Genomic DNA, 25546 nt, shown 5'->3' with positions numbered 1-25546 from the left:
AAGGCGCACAAATCACTTCTCGCATGTACGGTACAATACCAACATTGGCAGAAATAGTGTAAGATATAGAGGACCCATCGTTTGGAATGTAATCCCTAGAGCCATCAAGGACGCTTCCTCCTATCAACTTCTTAAACAAAAACTTAGACAAGCCTCCAAGATACTGGACCAACTCCAATTCGAAAAAGAGGCCTGTCTGATAACATCAAAACGATCAGATTTCTTATATTTTCAGTTTTTAAATTTTAATTAATTAATTTATTTATTTTATTTAAGATTTTATATAAATATAGTTTTAAATTTTTTAATTAAGTTGTCGGCAGGTCCACACCAGCCTTTAGGTTGCCGCAAACCGACCTGCCTTAACAAATAGTATATGTATGTATGTATGTATGTATATATGTATGTATGTATGTATGTATGTACTCGCGGGGCTTTGCTAATTGTTGAAGATGGAGGCAGAGACAATACGCCAACAAGCCCTTTCGCTCCGAACTTCTCGAAAACATTCTTAAGATCTCGATATGAAATGCCACTTCCGGCTATTTTTTCAGCAATATGTTGCTTAATGGGAAATTCCGCGTTTGTTGGATGATAAAGAGTTCCTCGGAACGTCTGCTGGAGTTCGTAACGACGATCAAGGTATCCATGTCGTTTTCTGCGTACTGTGTTGTTGACATGTTTTCTATCAACATGTCCTCTGAAATGTTCAAACGGGAATCAAAGACTCTTCTTAAAGTTCTAACATCTTGCATTGCATCGTGTGCGGGGAAAGGTTCATGGAAAAGTGTCTGATAAATGGATTGTTGACTTAATGTAACCGTGGAACCATCCGATAAGACCAGAAAGGGATGTGTACGTTTGACCAAGTTCTTCATCACAGGAAGAGTGTCAGAAACGAAAACGTTACGACAGCAAAGTTTTTCACAAAGTTGATGTCCACCTTGACGGAGAAGGGTTGGAGTGTCGAAAACCTGAGAGTTGTGCCCGATTAAAACAGTATAGATATTATTATCGCTTTTCACACGCCTGACAGTTTTCTCTAAGTGACTTTCCAAGTGACACAGTGTCGACTGGTTGATTGTCTTTGAACAGGGCCCTAACGCCTCTGACTGTTGGGACCCTTAAACCATTTACCCTTGTAGCATGAATCTCTATATCCCTCATAGGCAATATATTGTCGTTGAAACAGTGCAAACCTGATTGATCAACACCTTCCCATAAGTTAAACCTATGACTGCAGCTGGACTGGTTGACAAGTTATGCCCCTTTCCCTGTTTTTGCCAACCCATGTCACACGAGCAGGGGATATTTATGCAGCCTTGCTCATCTGCTTTTACACCCTTTTTGATGCAGCATTTCTTTCTCCTGACATTGCAGTTTTGCAACTTTTCCTTGTTACTTGCTCTACTGCATGCCCAATTTCATTTTCTCAACTCTTGAAAGTTACTGGATTCATAGAGGGAATATTTAATGTACACAGTAAATTATTTAGGTGGGTTTCACCGATTCCTGTGTGTAGACACGCAAGAACAGCTCTTGAATTAACATCATGACTGGGAGGACCTCTTTGACCGCTCCTGTGTTCACTGGAGGTCTTGACAACATTCTCTGTACCACACTGAGAACACTGAGGCTAACCAAGAACACCGAGGCTAATCTGTATTTTTTTCTGCTGTTATATATGTTCCTCAATGACAAATTTGCTGAAAATAAAGAGACTGTATTGATACTCAGGAAAATCTGATACTTTGTTCTGACACTGTGTCTTCTCCTTTAATGTGGAATATATGAGCACAAGTAAATTTTTGCAAAAACTAACAAAATTTCACAAAAACAGTGAATGCAATTTGTGGTCTGTGGAAAATTTACCAAAAACATTTTTGTTGCTAACAATGGACATACAATTGTGTGATGCTTGGTATAGGGTAAGGGTAAGGGTAAGGGTAAGGGTAAGGGTAAGGGTAAGGGTTTCAGAACTTGCCCAAAAATTTAAGGACCAACCCTAGGCTTTTTATAGCTGATTGCAAATGAGAAGTTTTGTAATGTATTGAAGATATACATATATAATCAACCTTGTAATTGGTTTTTGGAAACCTGTTAATTTTATAGCCTCAAAGTTGTGTGTACATGTACTAGCCATAAAACTGAGAATTTATTTTGTTTTTTCTTTAGTGTTGATTTTCTTTGGGCAGAAAAAATTGTTTCTTCGCACCAGCTTTACAACATTTCAATGAACTGACAACATTTCAATGAACTTCTCAGAACATACAATCCATAATTCTACTTCCATGTGGAATGCAATTTTCCTTCTTTGCTTGTTTCTGATTAAAATTCAAAGCTTATACGTTTTAATGGTAATTATATTATGTTGTAACTGTAACCAAACATTTGCTGGAATTTTAAAATGAAATGTCAAAATGTTCAGGTACAATCATGGTTCAGAAATAATTTGCCATGAACTACCTGCAGTAAATTACAAAAATTCAAATTGAGAACAATTTCAGAGCAAATAAAGTCTTGATGAAGCAGGGTCCTGAAGATGCAACCATGACTTTGGATCAGGAGAGCTGTCATCAATAACTAAGACAGGAATTTGCCAGTTGTATTCTTTTGTCGTGCAAGATGATAGGTTAGTAGAAGTTGTATCTTGCATTGAGTCATCACATGTACCTGAGTTGATGGAGATAGTTGTACTTTTGAGTGAGAGTGTGGCATTTTCCTTGATGAAGGGATGAGTATCTTGTTCAGCAGAGGTCTCCTTATTAATGGCTTTAGCCTTCAGGGTGTCACTCTTTTTCCCAGGGTCCTGTGGATGCAACCGTGACTTTGGATCAGGACAGTTATCATCAGTTACTGAGACAGGAATTTGCTGGTCACATTCTTTGTAGTAGATGATATGGTAGTGGAAGTTGTTTTTTGTATTTTTGGTTCATCACATGTACCTGAGGTGATGGGGATAGTTGTATTTTGTGGTGAGTGTGTAATATTTTCTTTGAAGAAGGGTTGGGTATCTTGTTCAGCAATGGTCTCCTTATTTGTGGATGTCATCTTCAGGGTGTTGTCCTTTTCTTCTTTTTCTCTTTTAATGAAAACCTCTTTTTGATTATTGGCAGGATTATGCCTGATATTGAAACTTGTTTTCTGAAACTGTGGCAGTGGCTTATTTCTTTGGCTGGCAAGGTAACTGAATAGGATGACTGTTTTTTCTTTTAAGTCTCAATCAGAGAGGCAAATGAACATACTCTTTTTTTTGGCTTTGAGGACCTGTTGCAAGTGGAGACTTTTTTGATTTTGCCACAATGTTTTTCCTTGGCAGAGTAACCTGCATGAAGATACCATTTTCTGATGGCACAAGGGGATGGAACTTTCCCAGTGCCTTCTGAAGGTCTTGCTTAAGTGATTCACAAAGGTAGGTGAGATCTTGAATTTCTTTCAACAACTCTCTGCAGCATCTTCCTTCATTCTGCATGCTTACTGACTGTTTGGAGCTTTTCCCAGCAACCTCTGCTTTTTTTTCCAAATCTTCATTTGCTACAGGACTCTGTGTAATTGATGTAAATTTACTGCTATATTCCTTTATCCTTTTTCTTTCTCTTTTGGGGCTGAATCCTGCATTATGGTACAGTCAGTGGAGGAACATCCCTTGAAAGATAAAGGTGGAACTACGTTCAGATCAATCTGGAAGTTAAGGGGCTTGAACTGTAGGAAGGAGACATTGCTTCCCATCCCCTTTCTGGAAAATGTTTGTAGATAGCCACAAAATGCTTGCATAGCCAGTGATGTCTTTGCCAGTCAGGACAAGTGCAGGAAGGCATGTTGCTGCAATCACCAAAGTGCACTTGGTATGAAATTTTATTGTCACTTTGGCTTTTAACAAGGAACTGGCCATCTCCTTCTTGAGTGATGTCTTCTTTTGTTATTGATTGAGCATGTGTAAGGCGTTGACAGCAGTGGGTTGCAGTGGCTGTCTTGGTCGATTGTGTAACCACTTTGGAAGATGGGAATTGTACTGGCAATAAGCACTTGAGTTACACATGTTATTTTCGGCAAACCTAGGGAAGGAAATTATAATCCAGGTGATGTGATCAACAGAAGGTATGACCTGGTATTTTATTACTAACTAGTTCATACTACACAAGGAATGTGGCACTCATCAGATAAAATAGCCAAATGGGAAGTTATATTGATTTTATATTACATCATACATGCATATGTATTGGAAGAAATGATACAATCTTCATAATTTAAGTATCATGTTTTAGTTGCAAGGACATCAGAGAGAGATTTCTATTTAAATGGTAGTAAGCTTCAATAAGTTTTATTATTTGAACTCAATAGTATTGGGATCAGGAAGACAGGACCTAATTACAAATAAAACAATATCATGCTAAATTATGAATTGCAATTGTTTGCAGTTTTTGTTGCTTTTGTTATGGTTTGGTCACCTTATGTGACCCAGAGTAAGCATGACACCTTTATACATCCTTCTCACTTGTAGAACAAAAACTTTTATATATCTACATTCTCTGAAAACACCTTAGGCCTAAAATCATTATTAAATGAAAATGTAACTGGAAATAGTCATGTGATATCAATATATAACACGCTGAGATCTAAGGTCAAGATGAGCTTTTGATTCCTTACCTTCTGTACTCATTTGGCAGAAATTGTGTCAATAAAACTGTGATGACACCACTTTAAGGTCTTGTCTCTAATGTCTGCAAGAAACTGGTGCTTATATGTCCTATTCTTTCTTTCCACACCATCGGTAGTGTTCACTTTCACATTGAAGTGGTCCTTCCTGTATGCCCAAACCCAGCGCTGCCAATAGAAACAAAGTGTCAAAGAAAACTTCATGAATATAAACTGTATGTAATCTGATTTTCACCTTGTGGATCTCCATGTAAGAGCATCTTGGACTCATCTCAGACTCATGATGAATGATTAATGGCCCAAAATGACATCGGCTATGGAGATGGCCAGTTTGATGTTTAAAGTCAGAGTGACAATGATTTTAAGTGAACATAATAAGATGTGAGTGTAATTTTTAAGCCAAAAATCTTGAATTATTGCTGGATAATTCCACAATTATTATAATGTATGCAAGGGATAAACTTGCCTGTCTTTTGGGAAGCCATGTTGTGTTCATCCACTTTTGGAGTCTTGTATTGGTCCTCCACAGTTCACTGTCTTGAAGATCTCTAAGTGCTAAATTGAAGTCCCCTTCTGTGGAAGTTTTTGCAAGGTTTCGTAAGCTGTTCAGGAGGTTGTCTTTCTTTTCTTTGTTAATGCTATTCTTTGAGTTGTTGATCCACTGTGCCCATGCTTGTTCTCGATGGAAATCACAAATATACACAAGACAGCCTGGAACAGTTATAAAACTGAGTTGTAAAATTTCTGTGATAGGAGAATACATGCTGCCAACCACTTCAGCTAACACGAGGCCTATTGTATGCTAAAAATTAAACTATCAACCTATCAACGAAGGGCACCTAGCATGACCTGTGAGGCTTGGAGTAAAGAACTACTACTACTACTACTACTACTACTACTACTACTACTACTACTACTACTACTACTACTACTACTACTACTACTACTACTACTACTACTACTACTACTACTACTACTACTACTACTACTACTACTACTACTACTACTACTACTACTACTACTACTACTACTACTACTACTACTACTACTACTACTACTACTACTACTACTACTACTACTACTACTACTACTACTACTACTACTACTACTACTACTACTACTACTACTACTACTACTACTACTACTACTACTACTACTACTACTACTACTACTACTACTACTACTACTACTACTACTACTACTACTACTACTACTACTACTACTACTACTACTACTACTACTACTACTACTACTACTACTACTACTACTACTACTACTACTACTACTACTACTACTACTACTACTACTACTACTACTACTACTACTACTACTACTACTACTACTACTACTACTACTACTACTACTACTACTACTACTACTACTACTACTACTACTACTACTACTACTACTACTACTACTACTACTACTACTACTACTACTACTACTACTACTACTACTACTACTACTACTACTACTACTACTACTACTACTACTACTACTACTACTACTACTACTACTACTACTACTACTACTACTACTACTACTACTACTACTACTACTACTACTACTACTACTACTACTACTACTACTACTACTACTACTACTACTACTACTACTACTACTACTACTACTACTACTACTACTACTACTACTACTACTACTACTACTACTACTACTACTACTACTACTACTACTACTACTACTACTACTACTACTACTACTACTACTACTACTACTACTACTACTACTACTACTACTACTACTACTACTACTACTACTACTACTACTACTACTACTACTACTACTACTACTACTACTACTACTACTACTACTACTACTACTACTACTACTACTACTACTACTACTACTACTACTACTACTACTACTACTACTACTACTACTACTACTACTACTACTACTACTACTGAAGTCCACTATAAAGAAATCAGGGTATCAGGGTTCCAGGTTGGGTTCCAGTCCTTAATGAGCTGTAAGGCTTCACTAATGGCATCTGCATTTTCCAGCTGAACCACAAAAGAAGCAACAACACAGTAATCTACATTGGTTTTCACGCACAGAAAGAAGGTGGGGAGGGCATAGCGTGAAGTTTTGTACGTTGCATCCAGTAGGCAAATTTCACAACCATACTTCAAAAGCAACTCTCTTTGCCACTTCGTCTGGTGAACAAGGAGGAGGTTGTTGGATTGATCACCTATGCTTATTTCAATTACATCAGTGCTGTCCTCTTCCTTCAGTGACTGTGGTTGTTGATAGGACTTGCTATCACTTGTTAGGCAGCAAGGCCTGAAAAAGAAATTATCATCTTGGCTTTCTTCTTTCCACTTCTTGATTTTTGGTCAAGGTTTTCTTGATCAATTTGTGAATGTCTGCACATCACTGTGGCATGATACATGTGGTTCCTGACATCCATGGTTGTTGGGAAGAACTGTGTGTTAGTTAGATTTGAAGGCTGTTGGCCTGTGAAAAGTTCCTTCTTTACATAATGATGCAGGTGCCGTTTCATTTCAGAAACACAATTAACACAACTTCCAACAAGCTCATGAATTTTTTAACCAGTGTCTCATCAACAGGCTGAAGTAGCCCAGCAGTCTGATTACACAACAAAGAAAGAAAGAATAATTGCTTTATTATTTATTCATTTAGAAAATAACACAACCTCATCCCCAGGTTTTCTTGGTAAATGGTTCAATAACCTGCAGCCAGCTGCTTTTGATGTCATTGGTTCAATATGAGAAAACTTTTTCCAAATTTGGTCAACAGCAGCTGGTTATGATGAAATATGCGGGTGGTTTTAACCTATCAGAAACAGGGAAATATTTTGAATGAATAATAATGCAAATTACACTTACTATAGGCAGTCTCCTGGTAGAGCTTTTCAGTAAATAGTTACAGAATGTTATAATTACAGATTACTGAACACCGTACTTTTTAAGGAAATCCATTTTAAAAGTCCATGATGGCATTCCATTAAAATAGTGCCAGTGGAAATCCCTATCTGATAAAATCATGATATTATAGTCTTGACATTGAGTTTGAGGAATAAATGCCAGTGTAGCTGAAAGAAGCTCTACATGTAGTACATTTGATTGGTCTTTTGTTGTGATGTATAATCTTTATTTATTCTTGTACATATTCCACATGACAGTGGAAGCAGCACAGTCTATAGTAGACTGATGATCTGTGTTAAGTTAAGTCACCTCCCCACCAAACTTCAGTGTCCTGACTGCAAAAAAAATTTAATTGATGGCCAAGTACTTACCCTCCCCATAGGGTGAAATAAGTGATCCGTAGGTTTAGGAAGTAATATGTAAATACACTCCTCTGTAGCTATTGTTTGCTTCTTTTCTGACTCTAGGGATGTTCTCAGAAATTTTGACATTGTCTCCCTTCTACTCTTTGTGTTCTCTGAAATCTAATGATACAATGTTTTAATTAAAACAATATTTGAAAAATTAGTTTCTAAAATATTCACTCTGTTTCCATTACAGGTAAATTTGTTTCATTTCTGCACAATGAAATGTCCAGGTCGTCTTATCATCTGTCCACTCCACCTACATGTAACACAAGGCCCATTGGGATTAAGCACCATTTATAAGGCAAGTGATCATTCATGTTAATGGTAGTGCCCCCTGAATCCTTATTTCAATAATTTAAATAAACTGACCTTATTTTCAGGATACTTGATTATTTTCCTCAGGTGGATCTTTGCTGGACAGTCACATTTCTTTGTTTCCTGTACTATAAAGCACTGTTTGGTGTTGTTATAGCAGTGATCAGCATTCTCCTTCTGAAACCAAATAGATTTATTGGATTGTTAGATAGAGCAGTCATATGGGAATAGTCAAGTTATCAATAAACTTAGAAGTAATGAAAAGCATCCTTTAAAATAGTACTTGATTCCTACCTTGTAAACTTCAGTCACAAAGGTCTTTTTTTAGCAACTTTTTTAATTTAACAAATAAAATGTGATATGTCCTTTTACTTGCAAGTGGTAAAAAAGAAATCATTATTGCGTGCTATTAGCCCTGAGGGAGAGGAGAGTGCTCACCAAATTGCTTAGAAAAATCAGTCGGGACTTACCACCTTGTTAGCTTAAGAGCAAATAGGTGAAGGTAAATCAATAACTATGTAATGCCATATATATGATATCCTCTTTGGGAGTCCTTGATTAATAATATCATCTTGTTTACATTCTTCTTTAGTTAATTATTATGCATGCTTACATCTCTTTTTGGTCTCTTTTGAGCCTCCTTCCTTTTGAGTGCCTTACTTCTGTCTGGCCCATTTTGGCATTCTGAAACTTTGACCCCCACAATTTGGAATGGGATGCTGTCAAAACTTAGTCTGCATCCTGCCATCTCCTGTGAGTCAGCCCATTGTATATGGTGGTTCTCAGCATTTTTCTCTGCATTTTCTTTTACTCCTACGTTTTTATATGAGAAGAGGAACCAAGCTAAGCTAGAAATACGATACATGTACACAAACACATACGTACATATGTATACATAGGCGCTTAAAATGGAGGGCCTTAACATCAAGCCTGCCCCACCCAGATGTAGCCCAAAGACTGGCATAATGGATGGGGATGCTGGCAGCTGTGTGTCAATAGCACTGAGTAGGGTTTTGACACTTTAAGCTTGATCTTAATTAATTAAGCATTTCTTGTTAACTCTTGTTGCAGGCTGACAGTAAATTGACACTTGAAGCTAAGTTAACTTTTAATTGCATTTTAATTTTGAAAGTCTAACTGACCAGTGTAAACCGAAGAATAATGATGTGTACATGTATTCTTAAGATATTAATAATGATTGGAAAAAAGTTATATACAATTTTCCTTTTTTTGTTTTTATTTATCTATATTTCAAGTTAATAACACGACCCCATAAGCCCCTGGCTTTAAATACTTATAGCGTCTAAATTAAGTTTTACTTCACTTTACTTTACTGTCAGTATGGTTTGTTTTGTAAAGCTTATGTGAAACACTTACTTACCCAGCTTACTGCAATTTGAAAATCTTCCTGTTTGTTCAAATACAGTGAAGCGTGTCGTCGTAGCTATCTCGTACTGTTTTATGAGTTCGTCAGCGCTGCTTTCATCGTTAACATACCCGGAATAAGGGTCAAACTGTATGGTCCATCTTGAAGCCCGAGGTTTACTGTTATCATCCATGTTTGTTCTTCTACCAAAAATTTAGATTTCCCGCCAATATTTACCTGCGAGCCGAAAAACGTAAATGCATGAGTGTTAAATATTAACTGGACCACCCCTTCGCAAATATATTTATTAGTAGCAAATACGATGTTGAACAAAAACCAAGAGATCATGGTCAAATAAAACGTAAAGATAATTTATTACAAACAGAAAAGAACTGTATGTTTGTTCCAATCGAAAGATTTTACAGTGCAAAGTTATGCAAATGATCTTTGACCTGAGTCTGGTTTTGGTCGATGATAGCGAGGTCAAAGGATAACATCGACCGAAACCATTAGGCCGGTTATATTTAAGTGTCGATCCTCCTTTTAACGCCTTAATAACGGGCTAAAATTTTTCTTAAATATGTGATCTAGACAGAAATTAGTTTGTACAAGTTATGGGAAGAATACTTTCGCGATAAAATATTGAAGAACACGACGCTTTATCGTCGGTCACGCAGGTCACGGTCTCTTGATTCGCCGGAAACGAGCAGAAAAATAGAGAACTCCCGCCACGATTCCGCTGACGTGTCATGGGCTCATCTGGTTTGGGACGATGATATGTTTAACAAATAGATTCCAAGTTGCCGTGCGTCTGTTCAGTAATAGACCACAGATGACGTCAAAATGTGGTAGGAACAAAAAAGTGGCACACGAGGCGCAGCCGAGTGTGTCACTGATGTTCTTTCTGTTCAAATCTGCCAGAAACTGACTCAAACGCACTACGCGAACTTCCTAATACACGAGTACACTATGAATACGCTACAAAATGCAGACAGCAGACTGCAGACCGGACATAAAATATAGACTGCAGACTGCAGAGTGGGTACAAAATGCAGACTGAGAATCTGAAGAGTTTTTACGTCTAGTATATAATAACATGTCATCTTATAGTTTACCAAGCGTCACGCAATCGCTTTTACGCGATCAGCCTTCACGATTATTTGCACTATTGTGGAAAATTCCTGGCCCATTTCTTGATGAAAATCGATCGTAATATAATTTCAAGCCTTCAATATAGTCTTCTTACTTTGCACGCGAGTTGGTTGGTGTGATGTCTGCACAGATTTTACCAACGTAATAAAAGTAGATGACGTGAATGACAGTGATGGTAGAGCAAGCTTAAAACGGCAGAAATCGCCAGAAAATACAACGGATACACAGGGTATGAGTAAGTTTTGTTGATTTTACGAGAAAAATGTTCGTATTTCGAAATATGTATCGTTGTAAATCGACCATACTTCGTTCCCTATACTATTCCTTATAACGTGCAGTTCCTCTCGTAACTTAACACCGAGTCACACAACGCGTGACGCGTTCATGAATTAATCGTTGGCTTTTTCTCGAGACGTGACCTTGGGCCGCCTGTGACAAGACAATTGCGTAAACAATATTTAACATAATAACATTATACACATTATACAACAATTTATATCTTTCAATGAAAAGTTCTTGTAATTCCTCATACCTTGTTCGTATCGATTCCCATTCTTCCCCCTCGCACGTTTTCTCATTTTAATATGATAAAGCAACATCAAGCAGTAGTGCTGTCTCCTCATCCGTCCAAGTGAAATATTCGTTATCCGTGCTACCATCCGAATTGGCTTTTCTCTTTCTGGACGCCATTTTGCATTTGGTTAAAGAAATGTTGTGCGCATGAGGAGATGGTAAAACCACTGACAAGTGTCACAGTTCCATCTGAACAGAAGGAAACTTTCGCACGGTTCCGTGTGAATAGAATGTCCGGTCGAAATTTTCGGCCGGTCGAAAATTCGTTCGGCACCGTGTGAATGTAGCCTAACTCTACTAACGGATCGAGACCGACCAATCACGGCTGACCAAGACGCCACTTAAGTCTTACAGCCAATAACATCACGGGAAAATTGACCAATCAGTTTATACAAACCGGACTAAGAACATTCGACTGACAATAACTATTCACTTGACTCTGATGATGACCTCCGCTCAGGTTGGCGAAACGTTAGTCACCACGACCGACAACAGTCCTTCTCAGGACTACACTCACCCGGACGATCAAACTACACTATAACATGTTATCCCCTGGTTCAAACCATTTACTGTAATAATAATAATGATGATAATAGTATATGTCATAAGCATAACATAAATATCTAGGTATCTGAGATCGTAGCGTAAAATCTAAAACGTTTACTCCCCTTCAGTTCAGCTGTCTGATATATGCAGGCTTCTCGAGCAGGTACAATTTCAGTGGTTTCAGATCAGGCGCCCAAGATCTCTAGAAGGTTGCGTGTCAAACTTTTTCATGCAATATCGAAAAACCTCTACGGATGTGCATGGGATTTCAGGTCATTTTCCCAAGAAGGTTATAACACGATAAAATTTTTTCAATCAAAACGTCAAACCCTTACTTCCCACTGGCTATTATCCTCATCTGGTGTGATTAAAGCCATTTTTTCTTCGCCGTCTTTCCTTTCATAAATATCATTCAATATATCTCATTAGACGTTTTGGCGTGTTGTATCGCGGAGTATTTTTACGAGTTGAGCTGTATTTTGACGAGTCCGCAGGGTGATTCAAAATACAAACAACGATTTTTACAATTATTTATCTTTATGCAAGTTTTAGAAGGCGGGAAAAGCGGAGTAAACAGAGAGGCGGTTTGTGACAGGTCTTGCGTAATGCTCGGGTCGGATTGGCTCATGAGACGTCAACTTGTCACATAGGGTGTCAAAACGATTCAAAGTTGAATTTGTTCTCAAATCGTGCGCATTTAAAAGTACTACAAGTACAAAAGTGTTCGTTTTTCAATGAATAATTTATCGCCAGTAACAAAGCTTTGAATCTACCGGGAGACAAACTCTCAAAGACAGGGATGAGCTGTAAGAATATCAAAAATAATTTCCAAAACTAATTTCATCATCCGAGTCAATCATACGGTGACGACGCAGGAATCGCTGCCGTTACTTGAAGAGCTAAGGGTTGTCAACCAAGAACAATGGTACAGTTGTTAAATACGGCACCAGAGAAGGCAAGTGAAGCCAAACTGTCAAACAGGTCTTTTTTAAAGTACAAAATAACCAACTGTCCTAAAAACCGTACATAATCGCGGGATATTTGTTCTCTACTTTGTGCAATCGAATAATAAGTTGAAATATTCATATCGCTTCTGTAGAGCCTCGACTTCGCGTTCTCATATCTCAGTTTTCCCTCTACGGGTACGAATATTTCTCACGTGAGCTATTATGACGTTTAAAAACAGTAAAATCAATTAACGGCTCATTTGATCAGTTAGTTTCGTGGTACAATGGGCATCTAAACTTAGAGGTCTTCATAAAGTGGCAAGCGTTCCCTTCAAAATGCAACCTTTGTTAAGGAACATTCTTACTTTGGTAGTAATCATAGTTTTCGTTGGTGAAGGCCAAACGTGGAGTCTTAAGGGCTCTTACTGTAAGTTCACAGTAGTATTTTCAATTTCACCTAATTATCTATTGGTTCATTTTTCCCGTCAGATCCCGAATTTTGAATCAGTTCTGTGCATCGTTGTCGAAGGATACTAAGGAGTGATTGTCATAGTTTTTTCTTTTCTTGTAGGAAGATTTTCCCACCTTAAGTATGTGATGTTCAGTACTCGCTCACTGTGAATGAAAGGCTGATTCAGTTCGAGTAAACTATTGGACCGATGACAAAATTTTCTCTTTAAAACGATGTTTAAACTGAGCCCATGGTTTAATAGATTATTAGGAGAGTCATGTTTGCTTTTCTCTTGCAGAGTTTTGAAACATTAGATCTAAATAGCTAGTAATGAAGAAAAATTACTCTCATGAAAACTTCCTTCTAACGGTTTCAACGAGCTCTTGCCATGACGTAATGTGCAAATCATTGAACTCAATTGAAGCTTTGCTCGAGAAAACTTCGCCTTGAACGGATGCGTTTCTAACACGAGAGCAAGAACAAACCAGAGAAACAGATAACGTGTGACTTCTCAGATATTGATCAAATTCCGGTTTAAAAATTGACTAACAATATCAGGTCATCAACAGCCAATTTGGGCACTATTACGACATTGCACACGTAATGTAAAAGTTTACGAGACATTTGCGCGCGCTATTGTTCCCTCATATTTAATTTTTTTCTCTTTTTTTCATGTAAATCACGGGCAACATATGTTATTCACCAAGCGGGAGGTCCGTATTGGGAAAACTGAGCTCGAAGGTCTCGGATGCTACCCAAGGCCGTCACAATTGTTATCATGGCTAGTAAAGCGTCGCTTATCATTTCAACATTGTTTTTTTCCTTTAAACAGCACTTTGCTCTAGATATGCATCGTGTTTAACCAATGCTCAATGTAGAGGCTATAGATGCCGATGTAAGCCGGGCTTGGCCGGAGATGGAATTCATTGCACACTTGGTAATGACCTATTTGTCTATAGCCTTCAGAGCGGGCGTAATTTTGGCGAGCGAGTGCTTAATATCCTTTGCGACAAGTATGGCCGCCATCTTTGATTTCAATGGCGGCGGTAGGCTGAGGAGAGAAAATAATTTGTGCCAGGGGGGTGAGTGACGGTCAAAAATAAGGAGAGAGTTGTGGGTGGAGGAGTGAATATTACTTTTCGCCTTTCCTCCCCCTCCCCCCCCTTCTCCTTCCTGTTGTCTCTATCTCCAAATCAAACATGACCGGTTGCATAAACGATCTCGAGCTTCTTAAAAGTTAACTCGCCCTGATAAGACCCCTGCACTGCACGCTAATTTGTTTACTTCATTTGATACTTGCCAAGCTCCGGATCGAAGACACGTGGTCTCGATCACTAGTTGGATCTAAACGGCGGAAGGGCGGAAAGACAGAATGGCGGAAAATTACCCCATATCCTAAAAGACGGAATAGCGGAAAATCACCCAAATCCTAAACGACAGCCAACATAATGTGACACATTACGAGCCAAGACGATTTTTGTTTTAGTATTGATTTCATTTCCGCGGAAGTTGTCATCATGAGGGGAAGAAAGGACGAAGAAAGATCTCATTCACTTACGTACACGACCAGAACACCGCTACGATATAGCAAAGGAAAAGACAATAATGAGTGGGAAGTGTGTACCATTATTCCGTCTTTTAGAATTTGGGATGATTTTCCACCATTCCGTCTCTTAGGACTTGGGGTAATTTTCCGTCGTTCCGTCCTTAGGATGTGGGGTAATTTTCCGCCGTTCCGGCTTTTAGGGTCGCCCCTACCGTGTTGTGCTGATGAAAGGAGTGCAAAGACCTTATGCCCATCTCCTCCCCTCCTTGGATTAGAAATGGATAGTGAACTCCTGGGGATCGAAGATGCAATTAAGTCACCAAAAGATATCTGCAGAATTCTGCCGTACAGCACATTATTTTTTAATTATAAGTAGCGTTAATAATTCGAATCAAATAATCAAGGTTCACTTATTTTGTTAGCTAACTTTGTCTTATGTTTTCATTTCAATCAGGGAAGCCGGCGAACTGCTCAACGGCCAAAGATTGTGATAAAAACGCAGTTTGTATGGATGGAGGATGCCATTGTTTGGGCGAATTTCTAGGAGACGGCAGAAATTGCACTCGTAAGCGACATTCGCTTTGAAATAGAGCGTGTTTCGATTGAGTATCGTGAAACGTTTGACAGCCGAGTTGGAGTAAACGAATTAATTTCCGAGAGCTTGTAGATCCGTGGTGCTGACCAGAAGGACCGAGAACAGAATTTGCGTAGGTTTTCAAGCATCGCAAGATTGATTGACACTCTTTTCTCGGAATCAGCAGATGATCAGAGATCGAAGTTCCATGATGAACCTAACGAAAAAAATGAACATGTATCCCTTCACAATATGATTGATTTCTTTTTTCAGGCAGAATTAAAAAACTTCATTGTAATACAGTGGATTTTTGCGGAGATAAAGGAATGTGTGTGGTTCACAAAGACCTTCCTAGCACTACCCTCTGTAAATGCATGATTGGATACGTGTTAAACGACAAGCAAATGTGTGTCGGTGAGTCACCATGTGGGGCTGTAATACTAACATATTGACTGAGTGGGGGAGGGGAGGGTCGTAGGAGAAAAAATCTGGCTAAAGGTAAGAATCGAGAGCCAAAACTTTTCTTGTTCAGCCCAACCTAACTCAGCCATTAGGTATTTTATCGCGCGCGACCGTTGCTCCTCCCTCATCCTTCTTTTTGCTCGCTGTTCGCGGGGCCTTGTGGCTTTTTTCAGCCCTGCGGCCAACATACGGAATTTTGTCTAAAGGTTTTCTCCGAATTTTAAGGCGAATTACAAACAATCTAAAGCTTCTTTTTTTAATAATTTTTGCGGCGCGCTGAATGAAACGTTTAAAAAGGACTAACTATCGTTGCCGTTATTTTTCATTATTCTCATCACTTGTCTGTTTGATATTGTAAAGAAAAATTCTATCTTGGTCACTTGGAGTACTTACAGGGTTGAGGAAGATAATTTAAAGATCTGAACGGGTAAAATCTTTCAGTGCAGAGATTCGTTAAGGATTATGGCCTTAATTCTTATGTTTCAGCGTCAAACATACCATGTACAGACGACAAAGATTGCTCTTCTAAGGCCAAGTGCGAGCATGGACTATGCGTTTGTCAAGGAAACCGAGTGGGAAACGGCCGCGAATGCAGAGGTAACCAGTCAAGTAGACAAAGAAGAGCGATGTACTGATGCTCATCGTCGGGTCTCTGATGCTCAGTGCTGCATTGCGTCAGGGCGGGTAATCCGAGGGTCTGAGGTTTAATTCTGCACGGGGAATATTTCCTTTGTCTCACTTTTATGACATAACGATAAAACATCTCTCTCATTTATCAAGATAACGTTCTCCATTTCGAGTCTCATGAGGAAAGAAATGTGAATTTTGCATTTTTTAGACGCCAAGCCATGCACAGGGAAGCATAATTGTCTCGGAAGTAGTAAGTGTCTCGTTGATCCAGTGATGCCAGGAGAGAAACTCTGCAAATGCCCACCGAATCAAGTTCACCAGATTGCCTCTAACAAAGAATGTGTCGGTAAGTTCACTTTTTGATTGATATAATTAATTTATACTTGGGCTTTTAGAGATATATGGGGAAGGGTACAGTGCTCTGAGGCCAGAGAATTTAATTGTCGAAAGTCGGGAACCAATCGAAGTAAGTTTTGATTAATGTGTATCAATATTTAATACCTGAGAAAGGGACATTCCCTTAAATCCAGCTAGAAGGCCGGTTTTCCTTTTTTTAACTTCAACAATGCAATCTTGCCTAAACTTTCAGTTCGTATTTATATTTTTAACAAAGGGCCTGTTCACATGGAGGTGGGGGACCCCAGGTAAGTGAGGTAACCCGCCTGTCCATATAATTTCTTATTTTATCTTGATCACGTTTACATGATAAGTGGGGTGACCCGCCTAGGCGGGTTGCCCGGTCTGTAAGTTAGGGTAACCCTGTCAGTCGGGGTGACAATTTGCCATGTAAACGTCTCAAGGTGGGGTAACCCGCCTAGCCGGGATCGCGTTCATGGCAAAAAGCTCAAAAGCGAAGCATGTATATTAACTTTGTACATTTCATAGCCGTCTCATGGCAGAAATCTCCAGAAACCGCAACGGACACACAAGGAGTGTAAAATGTTCACATTTCGGAATATTTAGCGTTGTAAATGGACTATATTTTGTTTCCCAAACTATTCCAAATAACGCATTAAGTCAACGGTTCCTCGCGCAACCTAACACCGCATAACACAACGCGTGACGCTTTCAAGAACAAATACAAATGTGTCCGAGAATTAATCTTTCGTCTTTCTCGAGATGTGAGCTTGGGACACCTCTGCTAAAACTCGTTAATTGCAAACGCAACAACAACCTGACCCCAGGGTTGTAAGATTGTACGTAAACGCGTTTCATTTTTCGACCACGGCTATGGGGTCTCCCACCTCCATGTGAACAGGCCCAAAAACTCGTCGTCGACCACTTGGGGAGGACGAGTTTTTTCAGGTTGTGTAACCGTGACAGACCTAGTGCGCATGGTCAGTATGCGCGCGCAACAAAACTGTTACACTAACAATACCTATGTAAGCGTTACGCGCTTCTGATAGTTGTAACATGAGTGCAAAGCTGTAACACCAGTTCAAATTACAAATAGCAGGCGCGCTGTCAAAATTTCGTCTGTCCTCACTTTCTGTGATGCTTTTTTCATGCTAATCATTATCAAGTAACAACATGATTTCTTGCGCAATTTGATTTAAATAAGCACTTGTAAATTTTCAAGACTACAGATTGCACTCGCCCGGGCATACACCAAATTACACTCGAAATCATGTTATTTCCTGGGCATGTTTTTCTCGAAATTTGTTGCAGACTGCGTGACTGACAAGCATTGTAAAGGTGCTGAGCTCTGTGAGGGTTTTAAGTGCAAGAGACCTGGTAAGACTGCCGTTTAATTTCTGAAAGTGTTTGTCCGTGTGAGAGGGGGGAAAGGGGATTACTTGAGTCGATTTTAGCTTGGTACAAGCCGCTGGCCTCTCAGAACCCCCATTCTAGCCTATAGTCTTCTTTGGGCAAATTTAATTCTGGTTATTCCAACTTAGTCACTTTCTGTATATGCATCTACTTTATGGAACCTTTTTAGAAAGTGGTTCTTAAATGACTTGACAATTTGTAAACTTACTCGTAAAATCCCGAAGAAAAAACCCAAAATGCAACCCCATTACAATCAATCCAGTTGTAAAAAAGTGACCCTATCCATCGACACATCCCCATAAGGCTATAAAAACCAAGTTCCCCCCCTCCTTCCTTCTTTAAGAGAACGACAGAAAAAATGATCGAGTTTTGCGACTTTCAGCATTTGACCTTTTGCTCCGACGCGGGAGAGATAAATAGAGGATATTACATTAGCTGCTTGGCCATGTGATGTTCTGTTTGTTTTATAGATACTGATGAAATTCCTACATAAATAAATTTTTTAACATCGCTTTCCGAGACTTCCTGAATGTTCTTCAAGCTCGGAAAAAGTATCGATGTGAAAATTTGGAGAAAGTCACCGGTAACTGTACCGTCTTCGCACCACAAAGCCATTTTGTGAGTGAAATTTCAAAAGAACCGGCCGCGCGCCTGAGTGGGAAGCTCTCTTGTAATTGGCTAGCCATGTAACCATGGTGACACCAATATCCTCACACGTGAAAGATAAAAATAGTATCTTCACTGCGCGCGATGAAGATATGATTTTTTAGTAAAAAGAAAAATCCTGGTATTTCATCAGTATCTATATAATAATGCTAAATATGCTATTCAAAATTTGTAATGGTAGTTAATTGTTCTCTGTCAACTGCTAGTAACAGTCAGCTAAATAACTATTGTTTTAAAACAGATTTACATCCGTGTGATTCGTCCAAGGACTGCGATAGAAATGCCGAATGCCGCGATAAAAAGTGTCACTGCAAGGAAAAGTACGCTGGGAATGGACTTAGTTGCACAGGTATAGCGACAGTGGGGAAATGTAGGAGATCAGAACCGTCTCCTCCTATTCAAACTTGTGGGGCTCTCACCTCTTTTATGACGCTAAGATTCTTGCAAAGATAAAATACATACTACTTTGGGTATGCAGATTTACTTGTCTAGAAATATTTCCTGGTCTACTTAAAGCTCTAAAGTTAAAAAGAATTGTTTGTTTTCTGATTTAAATTTTGGACCCCTTTGTTAGAAAACTCATTTACGAAAACAGGGGCTAGAGTTCAAACTACGTAGAAAATAAATTTTAAACTAGTTAAATGAACCACAACAGTTAACTCGAATAAAAATTCCGAGACTTGGTAACATTGCAAACAAAGTGGTAACAACTTTGCGCGAACAAAAGCTAAAAAAATCCAAGTAAACTCAGTTAAAACAAACAGCAAAAGCACGAGGAAAATGTCCACTTCAGTTTTCCAATGTCAAGGTTAGAGTTCTTTGACGTGATTGGCTATTCGTTACTAAAAAAGGGAATACATAGAGGGGAGAGAAAGATAAAAATTGTTATTTGAAATTTAAAAGCAAAAGAAATTTTTTACACCCACCCCCCCTCCAGCCCCCTTCCTTATCAAAATTTCTTGTGTCCTTCTCTACAACGAATGATAGTACATTTCAAAGCTACATTTTCCAAGGTAAGGATAGGTTAATGTTTTGCGAGAAGATGCACACCTTGATAAGTGCACACAATTGAGCCACCTTTCCATGTTATGAAGATGTTAAGCTAAAAAAAGGCCATATAATATAGCCTAACATTCGTTTTCGTTTTACGGTTGATCAATCTCCTAGCTAGCCATGCAAACGATCAATAATTCAGTCAGTAAATCAGTCAGTAATTTTTTCAGTCATTCAGTCTGTCAGTCAGATAAATAAACAGTCAGCCAGTCAGGTGGTTAATCCATCAGTTAGCCAGACAGTCTGTCATGCAGCTGGTCAGTCAGTTACCCGGTCAGTCAGTCGATCAGTCAGTTACACTGTCAGTCAGTCGATCAACCAGTCAACCAGTCAATCAGTCACCCAGTTAATCAGTCACCTAGTCAATCAGTCAGCCATTATTTTATTCATTCAGTTAATTAGATGATTAAAAAACTGTTAGCAGTTCAGTCGATTAAGCTGCCAGTTAGGCAGACAGTCAGTTGGTCAGTCGGTCACATAGCCGGAGTGTGAGTGGGTGAGTCAGTCCGTCCGTGGGTCAGTCAGTCAGTTACCCGGTTAGTCAGTCAGTTAGATAACGAAATAAACTGTCAGCCGTCTAGTCGTTTAATCTGTCAGTTAGCCAGACAGTCAGTTGGTCAGTCAATCCGATGGCCACTGAGTCAGCTGATGAGTTAATCAGTCAGTCGGTCAATGAGTTACCAGGTCAACAGGTCAATTAGATAATTAGATAAACTGTCTGCTGTTCACTCGTTTAATCTGTCACTCAGTCGGACTATCAGTCAGTCAACCAATCAATCAATCAATCGATCCAACATTATTTCATTCATTCAGACAATCAGATAGTTAAATAAACTGTCGGCCGTTCAACAGGTTAATCTGTCTGTGAACCTCAGTCAATCAATGCATCAGTCAATCAATGCATCAGTCAATCAATGCAGTCAGTCAGTCAACAGTCATTCAGTCAGACATCAGGGCAGTTGCTCAGTGACTCAGACTGACCGATAGCAGAGCCAACAGTCAGTCAGCAAGCCGACGAAACTAGAATAATCGATAGAGAACTCCTCTTGCAAAAAACGTGCTTTTTATGGGTCTGCACTATTTGATTTGCGATCTGAAAACGTTGGGTCTTCCTTCTTTTTCGTTTCTTTTCAAATGAACTATCACTAATTGTGGTTAGAATGCAACTTGAGTTACTTCTTTCATGCGATGTAATGTTTTAATTCCATTGTTTTCTATCACAGAGTCCTTACCGTGCCCAGTCGCACATGAATGCGATGCCAACTCAACTTGTATTAGAGATCCCAACTATCCTTATAGTCCTTATTGCAGATGCAAAGCCCATTATGAGAAGTCTGATGATGGCGCCTGTATAGGTAAGATCAAAAAAGATCAAATTCTTCAATAGCGCTATTTATTTGAAGCCCATTCACCCTGGACTTGATAAATTTGAAAACATTGTTTTCATTCTGAAACTTCCCCTAACATTTCCATCCACGCCGTGCCGGATAAACTTCGCCAAATGCAACAGTTTTGGTGACAGAAACGCTTTACATTTGCATAATGGGAATAAATCAATCATTTCGTCAAAAATTAGAAACAGTGATCTCGGCATTTTCGAAAAGCTACATTTTCGCTCCGAGTTGGTGTCAGTGGACGGTGCTGGTGGTGTGCGATGTTGATGAGTCGTCAGTGTGCATCTCCAATTTATGAATCACTGTAACAAACCCAACGTTGAATGTCTTTAGTCTTCTTTTTTTTCTGTTTACATGGAAGAGAGGCAGATTACCACTAGTAGAGTGTTGTAGATTTTAAGACTGATCATCAAGGATGTACTTTTGTTTATCTATGGATCATTATTGTCATTTTTTTTTCAAGAAATTACTGAGTGAACATTTGAAAAATGTGTGCTTTAGTGGAGAAGTTCGCAAAATAATTGTTGACAATCAATTTTAATAATATGATGGACCGAAGTTAAATTACTTCGGGACTACCTCCTCCCTTGCATGAATTTTTATGTTCTAGTCAGTCAGACATCTCTTCTTCTCGTCTCAGTGCATATTTTTTAGCGCGGGGGTTTCAAATATATTTTCCGAGGTGCATGAGCAGAACACATTGCAATTAAACAAACATAGTAGACTAATTTTTAGGGGTAACATAGCGTGTATTTATCTTATATCTATTGTATACATGCAGATATAGACGAATGCAAAACTCCAAACAAGTGCCCAGCTAAGCACAAATGTGTAAACATGCCTGGCTTCTATGAATGTCCTTGTAAAGATGGATACGAGAAGGGAGATGGCGACGAGTGCGTGAGTAAGTACCACCGAAACTTCCAATTCGAGATTTTTCGTAAAGGTTTGAATAATTTAAATCCCTGATGCTGACCAGACAGTTTGCTGCCCCAAAGGTGCTGCTGCATACAGAGTAGTTTCTCGAAGAATTTTCGATCATACACAGTAGTTTCTCAAAGAATTTTCGATCCCCACGCGTTTGTAAAATCGGAACGAGAATTCTCTGTTACCGGTTTGGTTTATTCAGGAGCCTTCTGCACAAGCTTTGCTGGAATAGGGCAACGAAGTTCCCATGCGCAACAACAATATCAAGCTATGTTTTGCTGTGAACAATTTTCTTCTCGTGGCTAGTTGTCCTTGCGTTCATCCGAGTTAGCTGACCCTAAGAGTATTGCAACATCGAGCTTTTCATCGAAGAGGTCAAGAGAAGCAAAGTTCTTTTTGCTCTTCTCCAGCTTAACAAGCAAATGCATGTGATTTACCTTTATAGAAATGAAATGTTCATGCGGTGACAATGGTAAGTGCGATGACGACGGAAAGTGTACTTGTAATAAAGGATATGAAAAAGATGGAGAAGGAGTATGTGAAGGTAAGTGATTACCTTTACTTGCCTCATCATAATGGTCTTTGGATTGAGATAAACCGATAAATGTCTATGTGCTGCGTAGCTCTTTGGTTAAATTAGAGTGCGTGCAAAGTGTCATGGCTTTGAAAAATCTCCATACGATATAGGTTTGTTCGTTGTTGGGAACAACGGCCGCTGCAAGATTTGTTGTGGTAAGGGGCGAAGAAGTAAATGCATTTTCCGTGCAACAAGAGAACTAGAACACCAGAAAGAAAACCTTGTATGCTCAAAAGTTTTTCAAGGAATTTCTCTAAAGTTGCGACAAAAGATAAATTTTATTCTGTTTGTGCTAAACAACCTCCAGCTGTTCAAAAGTTCGCAGTGAAAAGAGTCTGAAAATAGCAGTATCTGATAATTTAGGCTTAACAGGCGGTGTTATATGTAAACCTTGATCATAATTTGGGAATCGGGTATTTTGTTTGTATGAACACAGTATTTAAATAACAACCAGCTTTTCAATCTTTACCTTGAATATCTATTATACTTATAATAAAAAGAAAACTACACGTTAGCTCGAAGATATAAATTTTATGTTCGAGTGGCAAGAGCAATAGCTCACTAGTTCGATGCGCTCCCTCGTGAGATATTGTTCTTGCCACTCGAACATAAAATTCATATCCATGCGCCACCGTGTAACATCCTCCATTCATCCTTTTCTTTTCTTTTATTATACTAGACATTGACGAGTGTAAAAAAGGGGCAAAGTGCACCGGTGATGGAGAGAAGTGTGTAAATGAACCAGGGGGACACTCTTGCTTATGCAGAGCGGGATATGTGAATAATCATGGAGGATGCGTCAAGGAACCTCGTAAGAATTTGTTGGCATAATATGAATGTTCTTGTGTATGATAGCGTCCTCGAGTAAATTTATCTGCTTCCTGATGAGGGATACCTTAATCCTAGGTCTCTCTCCTTTTCGTCAACCAAAATTGATGGTCGTATGTGATGCTTATTAGGTTTTTAAACTGTATTAGTCTGCGACTCTTGCAATAAAGAAAGAATTTGAAACGTCACAAGCACTGATAAGTAACGAAACACATGCACTATCCCTCGTGGAATTGCTTAGAGCTGGTTAATCAAGTGAAGGTGGACATCAATAATACTAGAGGATAAAGTTCGTATTCAAAGGCAGGCATGCAATATCCTCTATCTATCTTGAACAGAATGCAAGTGTACATCGCACGAAGAATGCTTCAACGGAAAGTGCAGGTGCAAGAAAGGATACAAGAGGAACTCAAAAGGGATGTGTGCTCGAAAACGTAAGTACTATTCACGAGTGAAAAAAGACGTATCCTTTTAATTTGGATACTTAGACTCTGAACTCTAATTGTGCAGCGACTCTTACTTTCCTGGTATGAATTTCCATCTGTTCGTCATTTGGAGGATAAATTGTGTTAAGATCACTTGATTGAGCCAATGGTGTTCTTTGTTATCAGAATGTATTTCAAAGGGTAAGAAATATGTATTTAGTCTAATAGAGAGCGAGAGAAAATATACTTAACAATCTTTGATCATATTATTCATTTTCTATATTTCTATGTTATTCATTTTCTATTTTTTTTAAGGTGGCTTAGTTGGTTCAGGCTACTCTGTACACGTCACCAGTCACCTGGGCACCCTCGGCCTCGTTCTTATGCTGCTTGGGCGCTTGGCCGTTACAGCATGAGGAACCGCGCCTACTGCTTGCTTTGCTGCTGCATGCTCATTCTTTTAACTTTTCTCTTTTTGTCTTACAAAAACATCTGTATGAAATTACTGTATTTGTAAGAGATACTTCTATACGTGGTACAAATCTATACGGATGATTCAAGAAAGTTTGAAAAAATTATATTTTTAACTCCTTACACTGATATCTACCCTTTCAAACATAATTTTTCACGTTCAAATAACTGTTTATCTGAACCTCATCAATTGTACTCTTTCACTCGTTGTTTCATTGAGTTTGTTTCGTGTCTCTTCAAAGACTTCTTACTATTTTTTAACACAACCATCAAGTCCTCTTGTTATCCTGAATGATGTGAAGTTACGTGAAATTTTTCCTGATATTTGATGTCAAACATTACCAGAATTGAACTTCTTACCTTGTCAATCAATAAATTTGCTTCGCCTTGCTTTGCTCGCTTAGAAAAAAATGTTGTCTTTGATGATCTTTTGTCTGTATGAATTGGTCTCCCGGGAAGACGCGAGGGAATATATATCGCACAATCTCAGCTGACTGAAAATCTCCCTTTGATGATTGAGAGGATGAAATTATCAGTCATGATGAAAAGCAACGGAGTCAATAGCTTACTTAAACTTTAAAACAACGAACAAGGTTACATTCCTTAACAAAAAAATTCTTAAAAAATCTCACTTCCGGAGTAGAGCGACCTATTCAGGTTTTCGATTGGGTTATCCTAGTTTAGGACTGGGGCTCAAAAGAAATAAGTATGTACTTAAACAATTATACGTGAATAGCCTAAAACGCGCGCACCGATTGGCTACTCAAACTCCGAATATAGTTTGTTAGTATATGCCACTAAGGTTACTATTCACCTCTTCACAATGATTGTTAATAATGAAATTTTCAACTCCAAGTAGTGCATTTCTAGTGTTCTGATTGGTTTATCAGCTCATTTTCTG

The 25546-nt window shown here is 38.8% G+C and overlaps 1 protein-coding gene and 1 pseudogene across 1 annotated transcript; one reads left to right on the top strand and one right to left on the bottom strand.

Moving 5' to 3' along the window:
• Positions 1–6657: 6657 nt before the first annotated feature.
• LOC131772168 (calcium-responsive transcription factor-like) lies at positions 6658–12396 on the bottom strand (annotated as a pseudogene).
• An 811-nt stretch (positions 12397–13207) lies between these two features.
• On the top strand, positions 13208–24948 carry LOC131793929 (fibulin-2-like). Its single transcript, XM_066172440.1, has 14 exons — positions 13208–13298; positions 14155–14259; positions 15323–15433; positions 15716–15856; positions 16391–16501; positions 16743–16880; positions 18203–18268; positions 19212–19319; positions 21247–21378; positions 22199–22321; positions 22790–22888; positions 23601–23732; positions 24088–24183; positions 24490–24948. The coding sequence occupies exons 1-14, from the start codon at positions 13208–13210 to the stop codon at positions 24588–24590; spliced, it is 1554 nt and encodes a 517-aa protein (XP_066028537.1). The 3' UTR covers positions 24591–24948.
• Positions 24949–25546: the final 598 nt, after the last annotated feature.

The sequence above is a fragment of the Pocillopora verrucosa genome, chromosome 9, assembly GCF_036669915.1.
Source record: "Pocillopora verrucosa isolate sample1 chromosome 9, ASM3666991v2, whole genome shotgun sequence".
Lineage (NCBI taxonomy): Eukaryota > Metazoa > Cnidaria > Anthozoa > Scleractinia > Pocilloporidae > Pocillopora > Pocillopora verrucosa.
Note: the sequence above shows the minus strand (reverse complement) of the source record. Positions and strands in the feature narration are given on the sequence as shown.